We start from the raw sequence: 23,979 nt of genomic DNA, 5'->3' as shown, positions 1-23,979 counted from the left end.
CGTGAAAAAAAAATCATGAAATTCCACATTGCAGTTAACAGATAAGCATCATAGAAAAGAAGCCCTGTCTATTAACTGCATCCTTTGTTTGAATTTCACAGGTAAACTGAGACAACGGTTTACAGTAATTTCTAACGAATGTTTAACTGTTTATATATGGTACTTTATTATTCAAATTTTTCACTACAACGGTCTTGGTGCATGAAGACCTTCTACATCTAATGTCAAATATGGTTCGTGATTAACTCCAGCTGGTGCCCAGTTTCCAAGTCCTGTTGGTGTCAAGTTCATTCGATGGAGAAGTCTTCTTGATACATGGAAGGATACTGTACTTTCCAGTTGTGTTAAAATCATAATAACTTGTCTGTTAAAATAAATATATAAAATTTTCTTTAGTACTATTTAATGCAAAAGGATATTGGAATATATGAGGGACGAAAGATACCAAAGGAACAGTCAACCTCATCAATCGAAAATAAACTGACAAAGCCCTGGCTAAAACTAAAAAGGACAAAAATGCAAACAATAGTACACAAGACACAACATAGAAAACTAAAGAATATCACCAACCAAATTTAGAATCAACAGATAAGATGGATTTGACTTGCATACACTTTACTACAAACATTAGTTTTGATGTTCTAATTCGTATTGTTAACACAGTTGAGTTATGCACTGTCTTAAGCCTGCACAAGATTGTCAGATGGTATTGATTGTCGTCTGGCACTTGATTGCTTTAAAGAAAGTAGTTAAATTCAGGCCATCAGTTGTCTCTTGTTTTGGCTTTATATCATTTACCATACGAACACATGGGTTTCTCTAATTATTGAATGATGTTTGCTGATCTTTTATTTTTCCAAGTCTTTAGGGTTATTGGTATGACTTATTTTATTATATTTGAATTAAAAAAAAATCATAAACTATTCAAAATGAGGTTGATTTTTTATAAATTAGGTCTGCATAATCCTTTTTTTTATAGGTGATAACCTATATATTGCTACCTGTTCATCCGAATATCATTCAATTTGTTCATTTTCTAAATAAAATTTGTTAATACATGTTTTTGTTATATTAGTGTTGATTCAAAGTTCATTTTATATACACCTGTTTCTATTGTATTTCTTGCAACGTTTGTTTTTGTGTATCATAAAGCTGAAAATATTCAGTAATATTGTCCATTTCAATATGTGTTTTTGTCAAAACTTTTCGGAATAAATTATTTTCAATGGTCTTCAATTTTCCATTTCATTTAGCCTTTGTATTTGTCCAAAGTACATTTCTAAAAAGTGCATACTAGTAAGCCAAATCTATCAGTCGTACCAAAAACTTTCTTGATTATTCTGCCCACATGAAAAACTCTCTTTTTTCGACGATAGCCCTAACAAGACTTAAATATATACTAATCTTACTATTTTATTATGTCCTCTCTAACCTACCTATGAAGTGGAGGTATAGAATATATAGTTGTCAGGGTGCCTCTGGTTGATACAATATTAGTACTCCCTTTACAGTCACACTGCACATGTATGGATTTGTTAGGGGACCGATTCTCCACTACATACATACCACCCGACCATCCTTGCATCAGGGAATACACTGTAACTGATTCTCGCATCTACATGATAAAGTGTTTTTATTAAATTGATAAATTATCTGTTTAGAGAAGACGGAATTAAATAGTCCTTCGAACAACAGTTTGCTTGTTAAGTTCATGATAGTATTTTTAGTCAGATTTATCATCATAAAAGAGGGACGAAAGATACCAAAGGGACAGTCAAACTCATAAATCCAAAACAAACTGACAACGCCATGGCTAAAAATGAAAAATACAAACAGAAAACCAACAGTACACATGACACAACATAGAAAACTAAAGAATAAACAACACGAACCCCACCAAAAACAAGGAGTGATCTCAGGTGCTCCGGAAGGGTAAGTAGATCCTGCTCCACATGCGGCACCCGTCGTGTTGCTTATGTGATTACAAATCCGGTAAAAAGTCTAATTAGGTAGGTCAAATTCATGAAAGGGAAGGGGATTGTAGTTACGACGTAAGGAACATATCCGATATCATTTGTGAAACGGTTATTCCATAACGGTCAACCAACTCGTGATGGCGTCCGAAAAATTTACGAAGGGATGATTTCAACTTTACCTTTTGGAACTCTTGGTTTAATAGCTTCCTTGTGAGCAGTAACACTCTATCAAGAAAATCATGATAGGAAATGCATATTTTTCTTGAAACACTATTTGCTATCAATACAAACATACTTGTACATTTTGACTTAAGATCGTGATTAAATCTAACCAATACTTGCACGACACATCAACACAAACAAGATGCATGTAAAAAAGGGTGTCATTATATTTGCTGTGACAGTTAATAAGCGTATCTGCAAAAAAGAAAATAACTTAAGGAAAACATCGGCCACGAATATGTTCAAACATAAATTCATCGTATTCAGTAAAGAAATTAAACAAGTATATGAAACTCAAAAATTAATTTTAAAATGGGAAGTCCGTAAAACCTAACCAAACTCCTGATTATATCAAACAACGGAACACACGTAAATAAAATGTCTTCTACTCGACTTTTGGCGTTACAAATGAAGTTTAATAGAGAACGGTTTCGGACGAGTGGCTTTTTTATTTATAAATAATCTCACTAAATACAAATATCGTTATTTCTAAAGCAATGTACATTTATTGAAGCCACCAGTTTTACTTAATTATAATTTATATAAGATATTTAAAATTCTAACACATCTCATTACTGCTTATATGATTAGGATTGCGGTTTGTTGGCAAAAGGAGATTTACATTCCTATTGCTGTCTTATTTCGTTACACATATTATCAAAATCGTAACGTTTAACACTTATTGAAGATACCAGGCTTATAATACACAATGCATGTTTCATCTTAAAATTACAAACGAAGATACAGAGCACAGAAAAAACTAAATTTGTAAATAGATGTGCTAAATTTGGCAAAATCAATGACACCCCAGGGGTAGAATTTTAAAGCCAAATTAGACTTTTAACCCCAATTTCACGGTCAACCAATCATATAAAATGAAAGCGGGATTTTCAGGTTAAAGTTTTTGGTCAATGTAAATTATGATGAAGCTGAAGTCCAATCAACTTGAAACTTTGTACACTTGATGCTTATGATATGATATTTCTAATTTTCAAGCCAAATTAGACTTTTGACCCCAATTTTACGGTCCATGGAACATGGAAAATGATAGTGCCAGTGGAGCATCCGTGTACTTTGGACACATTCTTGTTTTTTCGAAATTTTGTCCATTTTCACTCAGTTTAGCGAAAGCAAACTCTGTATTATTTAAACAATTTGGTTACAACATTTATTAATTTAGATTACATTGATAATTTCATGATTTTCCGAATAAAAAGGTTCAAACTTCCTACTGTAAAGTTTAAAAGCTATTCCAAGTCAGTATCTCTTAAAAATTAACTTTAATGAGGATTTTTAACTTTGCATTATAGTTCAATGAATATCATACCTCCTCGTTATTTTTGTGCTCATTTATAGATTGTAGTAATGCTTCTAAACTCTCTGTCGACAAACTACGAAAGGTCCTGGCAAAAACAGAATGCATACTTGCTTTTAACATAAACCGGATAACCCCATTACATCTAGCTTTGTCATTACAATTACACCATGAGTTTGGCTCTAAAAAAGATTATTGAAAATCCAAACTCTTTTTTTTTTTTTTGGCATCCCATTCTGAAGTACGCATATATCGGACTTGTTTGGCAAATTTGTAAATAGACATATCCAAGACATATCCTATGTACCTAATGGTATTGCTGTATTTAGAAAAGGTGGTCGTATTATACAGGAGAGAGACCAGACAATATTATCTTAAATGCTGAAAAAATCGATGGAAAAAATACATTTAACTCCATGGCATGAAATTGTATTTCAATATAAAAAAGAATCACCAAACGCCATTATAAGCTCCATAAAGGTTAAACGGGGACTAGAAGGATCTTTGACGTTGAATGATTCGAATACCAATCTTATGGCATGTTTACCTTTCGACAAGCCAACAGAACGGTAGAGACCTCCTCGTTATTCTTATGTTTATGGGAAGATTGTGTCTTGGTTTATCGAAAACAGATATATATCTGTCATGTCTTTGGTATTTCTGCGACTTCTTTCGAGACAAAACTTAGATTCAATTCCTTTTTCTGCAGAAACCATTGAACAAATTGTTTCATTTTGGACCGGTTCTCACAAAAGGCTAAATCTGAAATTTCGTCTGTAGCCTATGCTCTGGTTATAAATACCAAACCTTGCCATAGCAATAGTATTTACAACTATAAAACAACTTGAATGTTTAGATATATCAAAACGTGCTGGTCAACAATATGCTGTGCAAACATTTGACAACTAGTTGTATGCTGTTGTATGCTGTTGCCTGAATGTAAAATGGTCTATTCCAAACTTGTTCGAGGATAAACTTTTGTATATGATGCTAGCTCTCATGGTTTTTTTTTTGTTAATTAATTGGTGTTAAGACGAAAATCGTTAATTAATATTGAACCAAATGTATGTCACAGTTCATTTGCTGAAACACCCAAAAGCACTGAAGTATTGCACAGGTTTTTTATCTTCTAATTTTAAAGAATATATGTTGCCATTGTTTGAAGAATTCAGAATACACTCTGACTCTTGTAAACTATCACAAACCTTCGCATTTTGGGATATGTTTATTCGTGCAGTTGAGATATTGAATTATTGACAACGGTAAGCGTTTGTGTTTCTGTAAGAATTCCATGAAATTATTGACAATGTTAAGCGTTTTTATTTTGGTAGGACTTCTATCAATTATTAACAACGGTAAGTATTTGTGTTTTGGTAGAAATTCCATACAAAAATGACAACGGTAAGTGCTTGTGTTTTATCAGGATGAATGATTAACAACGGTAAGCGCTTGTGTTTTAGTAGGCATTCCATAAATTATTGACAACGATAAGTGTTTGTGTTTCTGTAAGAATTCCATGAAATTATTGACAATGGTGAGCGTTTGTGTTTTAGTAGGCGTTCCATAAATTATTGACAACGGTAAGCAAATGTGTTTTTGTAAGAATTCATGGTAGAACTTCTATCAATTATTGACAATGATAAGTGTGTGTGTTTCTGTAAGAATTCCATGAAATTATTGACAATGGTAAGCGTTTGTGTTTTAGTAGGCATTCCATAAATAATTGACAACGGTAAGCGTTTGTGTTTCTGTAAGAATTCATGGTAGAACTTCTATCAATTATTGACAACGATAAGTGTTTGTGTTTCTATAAGAATTCCATGAAATTATTGACAATGGTAAGCGTTTGTGTTTTGGTAGGACTTCTATCAATTATTTACAACGGTAAGTGTTTGTGTTTTGGTAGGAATTCCATACAAAGATGACAACGGTAAGTGCCTGTGTTTCTGTGAGAATTCCATGAATAATTGACAATGGCAAGCGTTTTTGGTAGGAATTCCATAAATTATTGACAATGGTTAGCGTTTGTTTTTTCTGTAAGAATTCATGGTAGGACTTTATCAATTATTGACAGCGTTACGTGTTTGTGTTTTGGTAGGAATTTCATAAATTATTGACAATGGTAAGCGTTTGTGTTTTGGTAGGACTTCCAGAAATTATTGACAACGATAAGCGTTTGTGTTTCTGTAAGAATTCATGGTAGGACTTTTATCAATTATTGACAGCGTTAAGTGTTTGAGTTTTGGTAGGAATTCCATAAATTATTGACAATGGTAAGCGTTTGTGTTTTGGTAGGACTTTTATCAATTATTGACAATGGTAAGCGTTTGTGTTTTGGTAGTACTTCTACTAATTATTGACAGCGATAAGTGTTTGAGTTTTGGTAGGAATTCCATAAATTATTTACAATGGTAAGCGTTTGTGTTTTGGTAGGACTTTTATCAATTATTGACAATGGTAAGCGCTTGCGTTTTGGTAGGACTTCTACTATTTATTGACAGCGATAAGTGTTTGAGTTTTGGTAGGACTTCTATCAATTATTGACAACGATAAGTGTTTGTGTTTTGGTAGAAATTCTATAAACTATTGACAATGATGAGCGTTTTTGTTTCTTTAAGAATTATTGACAATGATGAGCGTTTTTGTTTCTTTAAGAATTATTGACAATGATGAGCGTTTTTGTTTATATAGGCATTCCATAAATTAATGACAACCGTAAGTAGGGTAAGTGGCTGTGTTTTGTTAAGGTTTTTTAATTGTACCCCTGGTCTAATATTCATTTTGGCAGATTTTGCACATCCCTCGAAAAAAAATATTCCTGCTCCATTTTGGAATGTCTTTTTCTTGCAAATGTTTTGTTTGATGCAGAATAAGACATCCCTTGTGTTAAACAATATAATCTTTGTATCTTCGATTAGTTTTCCTCGATACCGAATAGTTATTGATTTAAACCTTTTTGCTCCTTTTTCTAATATTATAATACTTGTATAATAATTCATAGACAAAAGTTATTCAGTAACGCTAAACATATTTGTAACGAAACAATAAGGGAATGTGAATATCAAACATCTTCTGTCGACAGACCGCAATGTGAATAATAGAAGCAGACATAAGACTATAAAATGTCTAAGACAGTATTGTTTGTTATGATTTATAATGTAGAACTCATGTTGTAAAATAAATGTTAATATTTTATTACATTACGATATGAGTATTTCGTAAGAGTGTTTTGAATGGTTTTATTGCAGATAATAGTACACATCCGTCTGAAGAAGAGTCGTTCTTGGTTTACCTTCATTTTGAACGCTTCAAACTGAACATTTAACACTCTTTTACATTCGTCCGTTTGTCAGGTATTGTGGGCTTCCCTTTTTAAATTCATAAATTCATATTTTATGTCTGTGTTTCTGTTGATACTTTTTTTTTTTACAGAAAAACAATATATGTAATCGTGCACGGTTTGTTCCTGAAGGCGAAACGATGTTCGCCAATAAGTTAAAATGAACATTTATTTACTATAATTGAGCATTTTTCTTTATTTCAGATACACGTTTCACCTGTCAATGGCAATGCTAATGAAACCTATTTTCACATCCATCTTTGTGCGTGTTGATGTGTAGGGGAAGTATTGGTAAGATTCTATGATAATCATGGTTTCAAGTTTTGATAGAATCTATTTTTTTTTCGTAATTTAATTATTACAAAAGGTATTCATTTTTACTGGATTACAAATATTTCAGATTTGCTTATTCAGATCGAAATTGACTTGAATACACTTTTGAATAACAAACATATTCTGCAAGTCCTTTAACGTTTTGGTCGAAGGCAAAGTTTAAATCTGTTTTAAAATGCAGCAGCCCGTAAATATTAATAAGCTAACAAATTGATTATGAAAAATGATCACATACCTATTTTGAATAGAACTATATTTATGACATTTAAAATTCGGTCTCTCAGGGTAATATAAACATGCTTTATGACAGCAATATTGGTTAACAATAAAATAGATGGTAGTCTTTTATTCGAATTACTAATATTATTAGTTACATAGTGTGTTCGTGACCTAATACGCTCTCATCTCATATGGAATTTATTGACCCCATATATACCGTTTTAGGTCACTACCACACTATGTAACAAATTTATCTTACCGACTATCTTAACGTGTGAAATTTAGACCTATCAAAATGAGCAAGTCTTCAATACTGCTATCATTAAGAAACTACTTCCAATGATCCTACAAAAGCACATACCAACAATAACAACTTGTTAAGTTTAAATGTGTTTGATGAATTTATTTCAATCTTAATCATCAAATTCTTCGTCTGTTAAAACCTTAACGATTTTTTCTCAGTACCGTTTTGTTTTTTATAAAGGGACGTAACACCACTACTTACCGTGAATGAAATAAGCCTCGCATCCCTATTACCTTATATGGAATGTAAAGGGATGTAACACCACTACTAACCGTGTATGAGATAAGCCCCGCCTCCCTACTAACATAATATGAAATATACACGGTCTCCACGAGGCCGATTTTAAGCAATCACATTCCTAGAAATGTATAGGAGGTAAGAAAATACTTTGTGTTATTTACCTGCATTAATAATCCGTAGTTTTGATACACCACGATGGTTATTAAAACAACCAAAATTCCCCGCATTTATGAAATAAACAGAAATGTACATGTCGGTATTACTAATCAATGAATAAAGTTACGCATGATAGAGTGACAAATATAATGATTACACTATTATGTCGGCTTTAAGATATAACTTTATATCTTTTAATTCAAATTGCTGAACTGACACTAAAAAAAGTAGTTTTGATAATTCATCTTGTCTTTTAAAGACAATGTTTGTCCGAACGAAAGGCAATATTTGTACTTCATAATTTAAACTATATGCCTTTATCATAAATCAATAAATATGGTTACGTAAAATGACTTAAGTTCCAATAATTTCACCCAAAAATATACAAATCATCCAGACTCATGACAATTGCCGGACAAGAGCTTTAAAGGTTTAAACGAATATTTACATTTAATGATGATTATCTTAAATTACAAAAGTGGAACTAAAATCAGGTAATTCCATACTTATTTTACACACATATGTTGAAATATTTTTTTTAGAAGAGAAAGGATTGGGAATTTCTTTAGTTTTTGTTTTTTTTAAATAAAAGTGTGTCTCAATTGTGTACAAATCTACACAGCAAAACTTTGACATGCATCAAAATGCAATTACTGTGACGTTACGCACAATGTTGTTACCAATTCCATTTTTCTATAGATAAGCATAAAAATAAATTCGTATTTTAGGTTTGCGCATTTATACCATGAAATGGAAAAATCTGAGAGGAAAAATATCTTTTATATTTTGAAAGATTTTTTTTACTTTTCACCTGGTTCATGATTTTTTTTTGCCGGAAACCATACGTATAATTTCTATTGCAATGACTTCAAATAATATAGCCATCTTGTCCCAACGAAAAAAAACGTTGTATTTCTTTGAAATTGAGCACCTGTTTATCACATAAGCATAGTTAAATCATATAAGATCAAACTTGGCGGTAAAAGTATTTCTGTTTTTCTTTTTAAACTATATTACAGTTTTTTCGTTAAGCAAAAAGGTTTTTAGATCGTTTCAAAAAGTATAGCCGTTTTGTCCCAACGTTCGCAAAACGTAATTGATATGTCATTCTTTGGTTATTAATTTTATATCGTTATTAATAGTTTCCAGTTTAATTCGAATGAAAATAAAAATACATCTTTAAGTTGCATACAACCAATGTATGAGAAAGGAATAGTTTAAGTTTAAATTCAAATGTTGAACAAATGAGATAGACATAAAAAAAAAATTATCGGTATCTTATGGCTTTTATAGCATATTTGTTTTATTTTGAAGTGAATGTATGATTCATTAATGCGAGCCTCTGCCGATTTTTATTTATCAATTATGGCCTAGAAAGACTGGCAACTCCTTTAAAAAGTAAAATCACAAAAATACTGAACTTAGAGTAAAATCAATTCGGAAAGCCCAAATTCACATGACAAAATCAAATAACAAAACGCATCAAAAACGTATGGACAAGAACTTTCATATTCCTGACTTGGTACAGGCATTTTCAAATGTAGAAAATGGTGGATTAAACCTGGTTCTATAGCGCTAACCCTCTTACTTTAATGACAGTCTAGTCAAATTCAGTTATATTTACATTGATGCGTTAAATAAACAATAAAATAGTAAAAATATGGGTACATCAGTCATCATCGTATAACAATTTTAAAAGGAACAATTTAACAGAACACAAAAACATCTATCTACGAATACATTGATTGATTTGAGTGTCTGACGTCAGAATTTTTTCATACGTCACATAAATTTGTCGTTCAATGTGCATACAAATAATTTTAAAATTTACATAGGCAATGTAAGCATAAAATGATTATTCATTTAAAAACAGGTTTATACGGCCACTTTGTGTTATATTTGAAAACTATGCATTTTCAGATAAACCAAAATCGGTTACAAAATTTACGACAGTAAAATAACATCATCAATTATATTCTTAAACGCCTAAAACGTTCTTCAAAATCGTCGAAATCGACTTAATTTGAGGAATTTCGTGTAACGCTAAAAAGTACCAACATCGTGTGCAACGTCTGTATAAAACTCGTTATATATCTATCAAATTTCAAAATTGCATCAGCATATTATAAAAGAAAAACATGGTGTTACATATGTGTACCACTAAGTCATATAATAAACTTGAATCTACATACATTGTTCATAATTCTAAAAAAAAAAGTTTACCGTTTTGACCTCAGGTCTTTTTCTTCGACTTTTTATATAACTAACAGACATCTGGTCACTTTTGTTACATTTCTAATGAAAATAGCGGGTGAGAGAGCAAATTGTCACCCGTCGAAAATTGTTGTCAACATTAACTCGCCCAGGTTGACAAGGTTATTTCGAAAAAACAAGCTGATCTACCACCTTCTCATATATATCCTATTAATACATTAATTAAAGTCAAAGAATTTTTAAATTCATACTTAATGTTTGTTTATGTATTCGTTTGTTCTTATATATATATTTTTTTTAAATCTTTTTTTTTCAGCTTACTTTACAATGACATAACCTTTAGGTAAAATAACAGTGGGTGTAGGAAATAACGTCAAATACAACGTGGTCGTTGACAATCCCGACACTAGTGGATATAATTCCGGTACGGGTGTTTAAAGGTTCAACCAACTACAGCTGGAACTGGATCTGGTATTTACGCACTGTCTGTGTCCATCATGTCTGGCTCTAAACCTTCTCACCTTACTCTAAAGGAGGATGGACAAATTTTGTTGTGGCTATACAGTGATAAAGATTCTAACATGGTATCCCAAACTGTCAACGTTAATCTGGCAGTGAGTGTACTGATTTTGTTGTACAAATGAACAGCGGAGCGAACCTGTATAGTGTTGACATAAATATGAGATAATAATTCGTCAAATCAGCCTAAATAAAAAAATGGCCCCAAATTATAAGCAATGAATGCTACTACAGCACATTTCAGTCAGTATGTAGCTAATGGTAATATCTTTGGTTAGCTTGCTTATTAGCTGAACCGTGAAGTCATTGTTAGGTAAGGTAAACTTCCCTCCTTTAATAGACTAGCCCAACAGATAAAAAATCTATCTCTCTGTAGGACTAAGCTACTTTAAAAGGAGGGAAGTTTACCTTGCTTAACAATGACTTCACGGTTCAGCTAACAAGCAAGCTAACCAAAGATATTACCATTAGCTACATACTGACTGACATGTGCTGTAAATAAAGACTACCATTCTTATATTGTTACACTTTTTTTATCGAGTAATAAGCTAACAAACACATTCAAAGTATTGACTTTTTACGTAAAACAAAAAATAAAATTGAGAATGGAAATGGGGAATGTGTCAAAGAGACAACAACCCGATCATATAAAAAACAACAGCAGAAGGTCACCAACAGGTCTTCAATGTAGCGAGAAATTCCCGCACCCAGAGGCATCCTTCAGCTGGCCCCTAAACAAATATGTACTAGTTCAGTGATAATGAACGCCATACTAATTTCCAAATTGTACACAAGAAACTAAAATTAGAAAATATAAGACTAACAAAAGCCAGAGGCTCCTGACTTGGGACAGGCGCAAAAATGCGGCGGGATTAAACATGTTTATGAGATCTCAGCCCTCCCTTATACCTCTAGCCAATGTAGAAAAGTAAATGCATAACAATACGCACATTTAAAATTCAATTCAGCTGAAGTCCGAGTCTGATGTCAGAAGACTCGGACGTGTTTTCTAAGATTGTATTAATAATATTAGTATATTGTTATGTATTTTATCATAACTTAAACTTTGCGATAAACATATTTCTCTAATTATTACACGATTTATTTTTTCCCTGGCATGTTGATTATGTTGTATTTATCAACGTGTAGTTTGTTTGATCACACTACTTCCTTGATCAAAATTCGATTACGTCGTCAAGTTTCCCTGCCTTTCCTCTAAATACTAATATCTTATTATCACAAAGAGTAAAACGGCGACCAGGCCTGATGATGTCACATATAAAGGACACACCTTTCTACAGAACTTTTGAAAGGATGGATTAAATGTGTCTGCATATTGTTTAAAATAAAAATTATGAGCGAAACATGTTACAACAGCAAATATTTTGCAATACGATACTTATCCACCCTAGACAGTAAATTTGTTTTAAAGTATTCAAAACGCTCGGCGATCCTCGCGTTTACAATTTTGAAAATATATCTGACCCGACCGGATAAATATAAATATCGTATCACAATCTATACAGTAGTATAATCTAATAGTCTAATTCGGTAGGTCACATTCATGAAAAGGAAGGGGATTGTAGTTATGACGTAAGGAACATTTCCGACATCATTTGTGAAATGGTTATCGTATGTTTCCACAGTCTGTGTTGAAATCTAAAAAAAAGATAAATCTGTGGTCCAAAAATGAAGAATCAAAACCAGTATTCATATAAGCATCCTACATGAAAAACAAAATGTCACCTCAGTTTAATTCACAAATATATATATATATATATTATGTATGCATAATTTCCCCTACATATATTTTACTTAGTGATGTGTAAAAGGTGACATTTAGGGAAAACAGACACTGCATTAAATTTTTTATGTATTGCTAGAATTGTACCATGTCAGGAATATGTTAGTTGTTATCCATTCGTTGGATGTGTTAGAGCTTTTAATTTTGCAATTTGATTAGTGACTTTCCATTTTGAATTCAGTTTATTTTATTTTTTACTTTTCATTATTGCGTTGCGTTGTGTATTTGATCGTAAGTTAACTAAGTCTAAGGCGATAAAGATATAACTACGTCTGCCATTATACGTTTCTATTCAATCACCATAAAGTATAACAATAACGCGACGTCACAAAGATAGCGGCCGTACCGCAAAAAGGTACGTTAATATTAGCGCAATTTTTAACATTCTGGGGCCGCAGAAAATGATATTTAACTTAAATTTGAAATACATTATGAAAAATTCGTAAATTGTGAAATAAAATGAAATAAAATCATAGTTAAAGTCTCTCAATAGTTTTTTAACTGTTCACGTCTGAATAATTTAACACTTTCACAAGTCTATATAATAACCGTAGTTAATTGAACAGTCTATACATCCACTAATTTCTCCAGTGCAGAAAGTTCTCCAGGGCAGAAAGTTCTCCAGGGCAGAAAAGTTCATTCACTGTCATCATGTGTACTGCGTATTTCCAACGGATAGAGCTTCACAATCGGACGGTTGGTAATTTCTTGATAACAGCTGATCGAATGAGTCCATCCTTTCCACGAACTAAATCTTGTACAACTGCTAATTTCCACATTATTCGATTTGTGTCATTGTGTACTTGTACAATGTCACCTATTTGTATTGTTTGTTCGTTTCTTCCAGATGTACGGTGGAATTCACGGAGTGACGTCAGATATTCGTGTTTCCATCTTGAGCGAAAATGGTTGATTAGTTCATTATTTCTCTGTAGATTTTTATTGAGTTTCACGTGTAAATCTTCGGAAGTTACACTGTCAATATTCTGTTCCGATTGGTTGTCAAGTCGACGACCATATAAAAGGTGCGCTGGCGTCAGCGGTTCGGGATCTTTAATATCAGTAGAAATGTGAGTTATCGGACGATTGTTTAGAGTTCCCTCGATTTCGACTACAATTGTATTCAACATTTCCGTAGTGACACATGACTTTCCTAGTATTGCTTTAATTGACTTTTTCGTGAGTCCAATTAGGCGTTCCCAAAAGCCTCCAAACCACGGTGCTCGGTTGGGTATGAATTTCCACTCTGTTCCTTGATCGGCAAGTTTTTCTTGTATTCGGTTGTCTTTGCTTGATCTTGTAATCTTTTCGGCGGCTGCCTTGAAGGTTGTTGCATTATCGGACAACATAATCCTTGGTGTAGATCTTCTAGCGACAAATCTTTTAAAAGCAAGCATGAAAGACTCCTCGGTTAAATCTGTGACTATCTCCAAGTGTATAGCTCGTGTAGCGGCGCAAGTGAATAAACAAATATATGTTTTGCCTAATTCGTTGTGTTTTCCTTTTGTATACAAAGCTCCTGTGAAATCAACGCCGGTTACTGAAAAAGGATAATCGTAGTTGACTCGATCTTTAGGTAGCGGTGGCGGATCGGGTGCGCTGTAAGGCATTCCTGATATTTTAATGCATTGAACGCATTTACGAATTCGTGATTTTACGCACTGTCTTATTCTCGGTATCCAATATTTCTGTTGAATATATGCGATTGTACTGTTAAGTCCGGCATGTAAAGTCTTTGTATGTGCATCCATTACAACTAAGGACGTAAGACTGTGGTGTGTTGGCAATAACAACGGATGTTTAGTACTATCCTTCACAGGTGCGTTTTGAATTCTCCCGGTACAACGTAGTAATCCATTTTTGTCTGTATATAGTTTAAGTTGTCGAACTAGTGGCACTTTTTTCTGTGAAGATAAATTCAAGCTTTCAATTTCATCCTTAAATGTTTCCTGTTGTACTGTTACTATTAGAACTTCTAATGCTTTACATCGCTCCTCAACACTGATAAATCCGATTGATCGTTTATTTCCTGAATTCCGTAAATTCTGTATAAAACGCATGACGTATGCTGTTACTCTAATTGCCTTTTCTAAAGAGCTGTATCGTTGTATATCTATACATGAAATTGTCTGTGTTAAAGCATTTGTACTTTCGTCGTCTGTATTTTCATCACTAACAGTTACCATCGTGCTGCATTCTTCAATTTTCCTCGTCCATGTCGGCCAATTTTCACGATTTAAAATCCATTGCGGACCGTTCATCCATAAGCTGTTGTTATAAAGTTGTTTAGCGTAAATTCCGCGAGTTAAGTAATCAGCTGGATTGTCATCTGTTGGACAATAATTCCATTCAGCATTCTCTGTTAATTTTCGTATTTCTTTAAGTCGATTTTCTACGAACGGTTTTAAGATTTTTGACGATTTAATCCAACTCAAAACAATTTGACTATCGCTCCACATATACACATGTTCTGTTGTTATGACTTTAAGAAGATGCGTTGCTAATCTGGCGCCGATAAGCGCGCCAATAAGTTCTAAACGTGGTAATGAAATTGGTTTAACGGGTACTACTCTGTTTTTAGCCATGACGAGGATCGATGAATTTGCTGTAACTAAGTAAGCACAAGCTCCGTATGCTAACTGACTGGCGTCTGTGAAAATATGTAGTGACGTTTTCTCGTTTATAACTCCTTCCGTTAACATTCGTGGAAATACTATTTTGGTAGCCTCCTCGATATCTAAAGCTATTACCTGCCATTTACTTCTCAGTTCGTCGGACAAACATTCATCCCAATCCAACTTTGCCTTCCATAAAGTCTGCATAAACAGCTTAGCTTTCACCGTAATTGGCGTGATTAATCCAAGGGGGTCGAAAATTCTAGACGATGTGCGCAAAACCTCACGTTTTGTTATCATTTTGTCCTTTTCCATAAATTCAATCTGTTGAAATTTCAAATCATCGGATTCCCTATCCCATCTCATGCCTAAAATTTTGACTATGTCGTCATTGTCGCCGATCTTGTCTAGTCCTGCGACGTTCTGTAATTCCGTACTATTAGAATTCCAAGACCGTAAGTTGAATCCTGCTTCTGACAATAATTTTCTTGACTCCGTGTAGAATTTCAAAAGTGATTGTTCACCTGTAAAACTGGTCAGAACGTTATCCACGTATAAGTTTCTCTGTAATTCAGTTGATGTAGTTGACGGATTGTCTCTAAAATGTTTCATTAGCGTGGCGCTTAACATGAATGGCGAACAGGTGGGACCGAAAAGTACAACCTTAAACCGGTAAGTAATTAAACGGCTTTCTGTGTCCATGGGATTTTCTAACCAATAAAATCTTGTGACATCTCTGTCATCAACATCTAATTCAATATGCAAAAATGCCTTGAATATCTGCTGTAACTGCATATTTGTACATTCTAAAGCGTACTAATATCTCCGTCAAATCAGTCATAATTGGTGGATATGTTGCTAGGCAATCGTTAAGACAAGGGCTATTGTCGTTCGCTCTACAGCTACAGTTATATACTATGCGTATCGGGGTGGTGACTGAATCCTTTTTTACGGATGATGCGGAATGTAATGAACCTTGTTTGTGCATGTAATTTCATCACATACCTTTTCAATGAATCCTCTTTGTTCTTGGTCTGTAATTATCTCACCATACTTTCGAAACATCTCGGGATCCTTCTTAAGGCGACGAATAACGCTTTCCGTTCTGCGTTTTGCGATGTTTTCATTTGTCGGTAGTTCTGGTGCATTCTCTCTCCAAGGTAATTTCGTAACATACTTATCATTTTTCTTCGTAATAGAGGTTTGTAAGTAATTCTCAATTGATTCAGCTAGGTCTGGGTCATTTTGTTCTTTAGCGTCAATTCCCAACGATTCAAGCTTCCAAAATTTTTCAAGATCGCACTCTTCTTGTTTGTGACATACTAGTATATTCATCATTGAGAAAGATGCATTGCTGGTTCGTGTAGGGACAGGACCGGAAAGTAAATATCCAATTTTCGAGCTTACTGCGGTTGGACCGTTTCCACGCACTATTTTGTCTTGAACTATGTCCCAGTACACTGTGCTTAAACGGCCGTGGGTAACTTAAGTTACCCACAGCCCAAGATGGCGGACTCTAAACTCGTTGAGATGACAGTTGATACGAAATATTCTTTTTGCAACGTTTTTCATGATCTATGTAAATATTGATAGGATTTTTGAATAAAGAAATCACCTACCATCACTTCAAATTCGTTAATTTTGACTTCACTTTAGTGCAAGGCCAACTTTTAAAAAATGTATAAGATGTCCGTAACTTACAAGTTAAAAATAATCAGACTGTCCGTAACTATTATTTTCGGATGTGGGTAACTTTTTTTCAAAATTGTAAGATTAACAATTTCAACAGTTAAAGGACAATAAACACTATCAAACCCCTTAATTTTCACATAGATTTATACAATAGCGATATGCTTCAAACTAAACAAGAGAAAAAGTAAACCAGAGTGTAACGGATTTTCCGTTAAATTTGAAAATAATATTCCCGGAATAAAACGGGATCTGACGGTACGGCGAAATTTATCTAACATTCTTCTAGCTTTATAGATTGTTCACTGATGAGTCCTTGGCGGAAAAAATTGATATTCTTTCCTTTAAATAATTCTGAATTGTTAGCCAAAAAGGTATGGTCTCTACTATATCTAGTGTGATGTGTTGTTGATTGTGAGAAAAAAATGCCAATATCTAGGAGTAGATGGAAGGCTATATTATTGAACATGTGTCAGTTTATTATAGTAATAAAGGTAGATTTAAAATCTTCTAACAGTTTCATTGACCTCAGGGGTTCAATAAGATCGGGAATCAAATCATACATATCTTCTTTGGAGGTTTGGACTGATTCATCTGTATTTCTGCTAAGGATTGACCTCTTTGAAAGTTACTGACATCATGCTAAAGTTACGGACATCCCTATTGGTATAAGGAAAAAAGTTACGGACAAGTTGTTTTGAAGTTACGGACATCATAAGTGTTTTGGCAAATCGTGCTGTAATCGTTTATTTTGTAGTTACTAACCACGTTTTAAATTGCAGAGTTTCCCTAAAAGATTTATATAACTTTTTAATTACTGAACATTTCTTTTGTATTCATGGTATTGTAATTATATAGGAGCAAACTTCCTAACCGAAGCCAGGCGGCTCCATCTTGGGCTTTTAAGCACAGTGCAGTCAGAAATCACCTCCAATTAATAAGGATATTTCAAATTGCTCTCCATCCATGACTGGGTGTGCTAATTGTAGACCACGTAAATAAGAAAATTTCTGCGTTATTCCTATGTTGTGAGTTTGAAGTGGTGAAGCAATGGTTGGTACAATTAAAACTTTAATAGGGATTAATTCTCCTTCGGTAGACTTAAGATTAATTGTTGTTTTGTCAAGATTTCTCACCTTTTTTGTAGTACTTCCAAATGTAGCTATACTTAATGTTTCAGAACCTTCTTTTTTAATGTCCAATTTAGCTGCTAGTTCTTCTGTTATAAATGAGCGCTGAGCTCCCTCGTCAAAGAGTATTCTTGCATCTATACATGTATTCTTGTGAACGACTGGACTGAATGCGGTTTTCAGTAAAACAGTGGACCTTTCTTCGCTAGCGGTATACAACATAGAAGTTTCTGTGTCTACTTTATTTTGCGATTGTTCAGTTTCAATATGATGTTTATTTGAGTACGAGTTCTGTTTACATAATGAAGAGTGATGCTTCCGGTGGCAACACTTACACGTATTCTTTGATTTGCAATCGGCTATTTTATGCTTACCCAAACAATTAAAGCATAACCTCTTTTCTTTTATAATGGCTACTCTTTTATCGTGATCTATGACATTTTTACATTCGTTTGGCCAGTGGTTTCCGTCACAATATGTGCATTGTTTCTTCCGATTCGAGTTTAATGATTTGTCTGTTGTGTTTATCGGACGGGTTTTATCTGTAGTTACTCGTTTAACGCCTGTTACGAAATTTGCGCTAGGGGTTGCGGTTGAATACGTCTGGGTATAATCTCCGTATCCGGACTCTTGAATAGAAATCTCTTTACCTATCGCGTTTCTAAGCGATTGAATATTCCAACTGTCGCTCCCGTTTTCTCGTGTTATATTTTTTCGTACTTCATGCGGTATCTTCCCGAGAATTACTGGTTTCAATATCGATCCGTACATTTCCTGACATTGTCCGAGAGACTCTAGACCCCGTATGTAAGCTTCTGATTTGTCATGAAATGTTCTCAAACTTTCTAATGTATCATGTGGTGCGGGTATATCAAGTAGTGCTCTCATATATGCATTTATGATTTTATGTGGTTGCCCATAGAGGTTTCTCAATAATTCAATTGCTTTGTGGTAGTTTGGATTTGTCATGGTCAATCCTGAAATTACGTTTGCAGCTTCGAATTGAAGCAATGAATTCAAGTACGAAAATTTCTGAATGTCAGTTAATGTGTGATTGTGATGAATCGTGGTCTCGTATGAATCCCAGAAATATTGCCATTGTAGAATGTCTCCATTAAAATTGGGAAGAGATAGCTTTGGTAGGCGATGGTTATTACTTGAGGTAGAACTTGATTGAGATAATGGCTGACTTGTGTGAGTAAAGGGGTTTGTGTACGGAACAAACTCTGGTGCGTTTGAATCTAGTATGGAAGATGTTGCGTTTGTTACGGGCTTTAAGAACATCTTAAATTTTCGAATTTTACCCTCTAAATCTAAATAATACTCATCTGTTTCAAGAATTTCATTTGTAATATCTTCTGATTCGACTGCATTTAATATCTGTTCGTCTATTGAGGCTAACGTCTTCTTTTTCTTCTCAATTGCTTCGAGCAATGTTGATACTTCCTCCGTGTCTTTTTGTTATTCTCCGATGGCTTCCTCCAGTTTTTTTAAAACTTTTGTTACTGCTGCTTTGTTCCCCGCTCTCAAGGATTTTAATCGGCTGATGTCCATTCTCTCCGTTTGAAGTCACGGCACCAATGTAGATTATTACGTTGCGTTGTGTATTTGATCGTAAGTTAACTAAGTCTAAGGCGATAAAGATATAACTACGTCTGCCATTATACGTTTCTATTCAATACAACATAAAGTATAACAATAACGCGACGTCACAAAGATAGCGGCCGTACCGCAAAAAGGTACGTTAATATTAGCGCAATTCTTAACAGTATGCATTGGCTTTAATGGGACATGCTAACAGGATGATGCTTCATATGCTTAAAACACCTATAACATAGTCATACTAATACAATTGAGATTGAAAGAGATACAAAAAAGATGTTCAACATAAACAGACATTGTGGCCTATTCAAAAAGATAAATTCCACAAGCTACGTTTTGTGAAAGAACTAAAACAAGAAGCTTGAAGGAGTCTACACCGCTCACCTGATATTTTAACTTGCAATGATGCATGAATTAATGACTGTTGCGAGGTTTGGTTAAATTTGTGCCAGTTGTTTCAGAAAAGAAGATTTTTGCAAAAGATTTTAAACATTTATGAAAAATTGTTAAAAATAAACTTTTAAGGGCAATAACTCCTTATGGGATCAATTGACCATTTTGGTCAAGTCGATTTATTTGTAGATCTTACTTTGCTGAACATTATTGCTATTTACAGTTTATCTTTATCTATAATAATATTCAAGATAATAATTAAAAACTGCAAAATTTCCATATAATTACCAATTCATGGGCAGCAGCCCAACAACGGGTTGTCTTATTCATTTTACAAATTTCAGGACGAATAAATATTAACCTGATGATCATTTTTACCCATTGTCCAAATTTGCTTTTAATGCTTGAATTTCCGAAACATAAGCAAAAGTCTTCATTTTACCCCCATACTCTTATTTTTAGCAATGTCGGCCATGTTGGTTGGCAGGCAGGGTTATTGGACACATTTTTAAAACTGTATACCCTAATGCTGGTTATGACCAAGTTTTTTTAAAATTTGTCTCAGTAGTTTAAGAGGAGAAGATTTTTGTAAGTTTACAAAAATTTACAAAAAAATGTAAAAAATTTACTATACAAATCAATTACTCCTTAATATTTAACGGATTTGATATCACATAAGCAACATAAGACGGGTGCCACATGTGGAGCAGGATCTGCTTACCCTTTCAGAGCACCTGAGAACACCCCTAGTTTTTGGTGAATTCGAGTTGTTTATTCTTTGGTTTTCTATGTTGTGTCATGTGAACTATTGTTTGTCTGGGTTTTTTTTTTCATTTTTAGCCATTGTGTTGTCAGTTTGTTTTAGATTTATGAGTTTGACTGTCCCTTTGGTATCTTTCGTCCCTCTTTTACACAACCCCAAAGAATAACTACCGTATATCATTTATACCGTTTCATATACGATTTATATCATTTTGTGGCCTATTCAAAAAGATAAATCCCACAAGCTAAATTATTCCGTTTCATTTTTACTTATGATCAAAACATCACCTTAGAAAGAAAACAAACAAGTATCATTCATACATTTATTCTTAACTATTTATAAATCTTCTAACATGCATATGAATAAACAAATAATGAATATCATGATTAAAATATTATAAAATTTACAAGAATACCCTACATACTCTTAACAAAAGAATTGTGTGCATATTATAGTGAATATCATTAATTTAGTAGCACTTCATTAAAAAAAGAAAGAAAGAATTAATTTCTGGTTTTATCTCCCTTTAAAAACACTCATACAAAATAAATCTGTTTTAAATACTGTAAATTCAGAAATTATTGCGTGCATTTATTATTGCGATTTTGTCATTTAAGACTTAAATGCGATTTTAATTTTTACGATTTTGAGAAAAATCCTGTTGAATTCATGTAAAATATTTCAAAATGCGAGTTTAAATTATTGCGTTTACAACTCATTCGCATTTTTTCGCAATAATAAAAACCTCGCACTAATTTCTGAATTTACAGTACAATATTAGTTCTGGAACTCAATCAACATATCTTAGATTTTTTTTTGTAACCTTCAAATGTAGTTTAACATTCCTTCTACTAGAGCTTTAACCAAAGTTTTGGTAATTATTATAACTTTCTAAAAGTTTACAAATAAATTAGTCTCAGCAGTATTAGCTATTCTGTGGCAATGATTTTTTTTAAAAAGATTCCTATCACATTTTAACAATTTATCAAATGATATAATTTGCATATCTATATCTATATTTATTTTATTGGCAACACTAACTTTGCTTTTGACAAAGTAAAGTTCATTTTTCATTTTAATAAGGAAATAAAATGACTAAGGGTCATCGCTCAAAAGTAGGATCTGTTGGGTAACTGTAAACAGACTAATTTTTTTCAGTTCTAAATAGATTTTTCTACAGTCTGATATTAACATAAAATTTCAAAATTTAAGCAAAATAGACATTATTGGTTGGTATTTTCGGTTTTATGAATGTTTGATTAATTTTCAACTCATAGAGGTGCATCTGAATATTGCAATCTCTTAATTCTTAACAGCAAATTGTTATTGAAAATTGACGTCATGAGATGAAAAATGACCAAACTCAACTTCAAATTGCAACCATAAAATAAAACACATATCAAAATAAATACTCCAGAAAACCTAGGGGCTTCTCTATTCAAATGACTATGGGTGTATTTGATAAGAAATTTATTATTTTGTCATGATTTGTGTGACATTTATGGTTGTAACTTCAATATTATATATAAAATTACTCACAGCAAGTATGTTGCCTGTTGTGGGTGGGAAAAAAAGGGGGGGGGGATTTTTGAAGTGTCTTCCTTCTTTCCTCTATCAATTTTAATGGGATAGCCTTAATAACTACTTCATATTGCACACTTAGGTAAATGCAGCAAATGCATCTATTCAGGCAAATTCTATGTACATCCTCAAATGCAAATGTTTTTTTTTATTTTTAATTCTTAATTTCTTTAAAAAGATTTCTTAAATACATGGTATTTTCATCAGAAAATGTTACCCTTTTAAATCTTTTAGATAAATCAAAACCAAAGCTACATGTAACAAGGCACCGACAAGCCTGAAACCTTGTACTACATTCTTAGTCATCAAACAAATTAAATTGTATTTCAAAATCTGGTTTATATTTTATTTTAATACATAAAGATCATTTGTTTTCATTTACATGATCAAACTTGTTAATTTAACCTTAGAATGACATTGACAAAATTGTCATGGAAATCAAACCTATATCACAGATGATCAAACAAATGTAAGTTTAATGCTGAATATAGATTTACAATTAAAAGAAATAACAAAGTTTTCTTTTATCTATACACATTTTAATTCATGATACATCAAATAATATTAAAGATAAATGGAAAAAAATCCATTTGAAAAATCTTTACTTCTTTTTACAAATATAGTAAATTCTGAATTTTTGTGATGGCTTTTGTGCATATTTGTTTGTTGAATGTTTTTTTTTTCCTAAAATCTGTTCTGGCATTTTTTTCTGTTGAAAAGCAATCACATAATTAAATGCACACAGTATTTTTTGAACTACAGTAAATAGTCTCTCAAACTTCCTAACACACATATATAGTAAAACATTCCAAGACATATAAATCTTTTAAACATATATATCTTATGAATTGTACAGTCTCCATATAGTATAAAAATTAACATACGAAAAACCCAAAAACATTCCATGGAAAAGATGGGAATACAACTGTTTTTCACAGATCAATCATGAAAATAGGAAATATCAAATCAATGTTGAATTATTAAAGAGTAATTCCAACAGACAATGAGATTTCTTCTGACAGAGACAGGATGCATCCATTTAAATGAAAAAGGCAAAATATATAGATTTAATTAGTGAAATTTCTAAGTTCATAAAAACTTTTATCTACATTTTCCTATTTCTCATTGACATAATCTCTATTAAATTATTTAAAAAAACAAATAATCAAAAACAATAGTTTAATTAAGGAATTCCAACTGTTACTCTATTATAGTTTTTAAAATTGTCCTTCCTTCACAAAAAATGCCCAATTTTATGAGATTAAATAATTGATATTACAAGTGATGCATCTAAATGAAACTTTACATATAACATCAAGAGTATTTTTCCACTAAAATGAAGAAAAAAGTATATAGAATGATGTTTAACATATCCTCAAATATTAATCAGATTCTAAAGCATATTGTCATGCATGAGGAACTGTCATTAAATTAGTCTTCATACTTTAATTAAAATCACAACCGAAAGTTTGAAACTTGCTGTGGAGGATTCTTTCCCAATTTTCATAATTTGATAATTTTTTTCTCATTATCAAATATTAATTTGTAGTAATTTGATTTAGAT

General features: G+C 32.7%; 1 protein-coding gene across 1 annotated transcript in view; it reads right to left on the bottom strand.

The window, feature by feature from the left end:
- The window catches only part of LOC134696752 (calpain-15-like), a 57,255-nt gene continuing 33,276 nt past the window's right edge, over positions 1-23,979 (bottom strand). The window contains exon 13 of the mRNA XM_063558687.1: positions 1-364. Within this exon, the coding sequence (XP_063414757.1) occupies positions 184-364 (181 nt within the window). The 3' untranslated portion in view covers positions 1-183. The remainder of the gene's footprint in view (positions 365-23,979) is intronic.

The sequence above is a fragment of the Mytilus trossulus genome, chromosome 14 (assembly GCF_036588685.1).
Source record: "Mytilus trossulus isolate FHL-02 chromosome 14, PNRI_Mtr1.1.1.hap1, whole genome shotgun sequence".
Taxonomy (NCBI): Eukaryota; Metazoa; Mollusca; class Bivalvia; order Mytilida; family Mytilidae; genus Mytilus; species Mytilus trossulus.
Note: the sequence above shows the minus strand (reverse complement) of the source record. Positions and strands in the feature narration are given on the sequence as shown.